The sequence below is a fragment of the Pygoscelis adeliae genome, unplaced genomic scaffold, assembly GCF_000699105.1.
Source record: "Pygoscelis adeliae isolate BGI_AS28 unplaced genomic scaffold, ASM69910v1 Scaffold226, whole genome shotgun sequence".
In the NCBI taxonomy this organism is placed as follows: Eukaryota; Metazoa; Chordata; class Aves; order Sphenisciformes; family Spheniscidae; genus Pygoscelis; species Pygoscelis adeliae.
In genome coordinates, this window is record NW_008824983.1 from 3,979,825 (window position 1) to 3,980,851 (window position 1,027).

General features: G+C 33.0%; 1 protein-coding gene across 1 annotated transcript in view; it reads left to right on the top strand.

Annotated features, from left to right (window-relative positions):
• The window catches only part of LOC103918453 (rap guanine nucleotide exchange factor 5-like), a 155,411-nt gene that overhangs the window by 83,144 nt on the left and 71,240 nt on the right, over positions 1 to 1,027 (top strand). The window contains exon 4 of the mRNA XM_009325765.1: positions 27 to 133. Coding sequence (XP_009324040.1) covers positions 27 to 133 — 107 coding nt within the window. The remainder of the gene's footprint in view (positions 1 to 26; positions 134 to 1,027) is intronic.

Genomic DNA, 1,027 nt, shown 5'->3' on the forward strand with positions numbered 1-1,027 from the left:
AGTTTTCAATTTCTCTTTTCATTCAGATTTATGGAGAAAGTTCTTCCTGTGCTGGGAGAGCTCTCAGGAATATTTTTACTCTACAAGCGTCTGACCTGATTAAAGACAGGGTGTACCTTACTGGCATTTGCAGGTAACCTGAGATCATTTGTTTAATCAACTGGATGGGTTTTATTTGCATTTGTCTATGCCCTGATTTGACAAGAGAATAAGTTCTGAGAGTGAGATTTTTTTGTGTGTTACTAAGAATCGAAAATATTTTCTAAAAAAATTCTTCAAAATGTCATGTATTTTAATATCTTTTCTTACATTACTTTGTCAGTTGTCAGAAAGCAGCAGTGGCCTGATTGTATGTCCATTAATTTAATTGCTTATGATTTCATATACAGTTGTGTTTGTCTGTTATTTTGTTGAAAAGAAAGAGTATTAAATTCAGCCCTGGTCTGGAGTTATAAAAGAGATTAATTGGATTCCTAGGATTTAGTTACACTGTGATTTTTGCGTGTAATTTATGGAATATTTCTGTAATGAAGCCATTTTCCATTTGTGTTGCATTACAGCATAAATACTTCCTCCTATTTTCAATTATGCCAAAATGTGCAGGTCTCTATTATACCAGCATTCATTCATATCCGTATTTAAGAAAAAGCCACAACTTCTTTTTTTTTTAATGATTTAAAAAGATAAGTTTACCAATAATATGAAAGATGAAGTACATCCTAGAGCAACATTCAAGGTCTTACACATATATTGTGTAGCTGTATTGCTTATGCCTATGCTCAGAAAGGAAATAAAATCCTGAGGCTAAAAGCTGGATTTTATTTAGCTCTTATACATCTTTGGATGACTGTGTGTATGCAGCACAAATTGATAAAAATATTATATATGGTAAATTGTGCCACATGAATTAGGTGTGTAAGGGAACTTACCCATCTAACATGAGTTCCCTCGTTGTAACTAGGGGCATTCCCTGAGACTTGCCAGAGTAATTTCTTCCCTTGAAATGAATAGGATTACAAAAATAAGT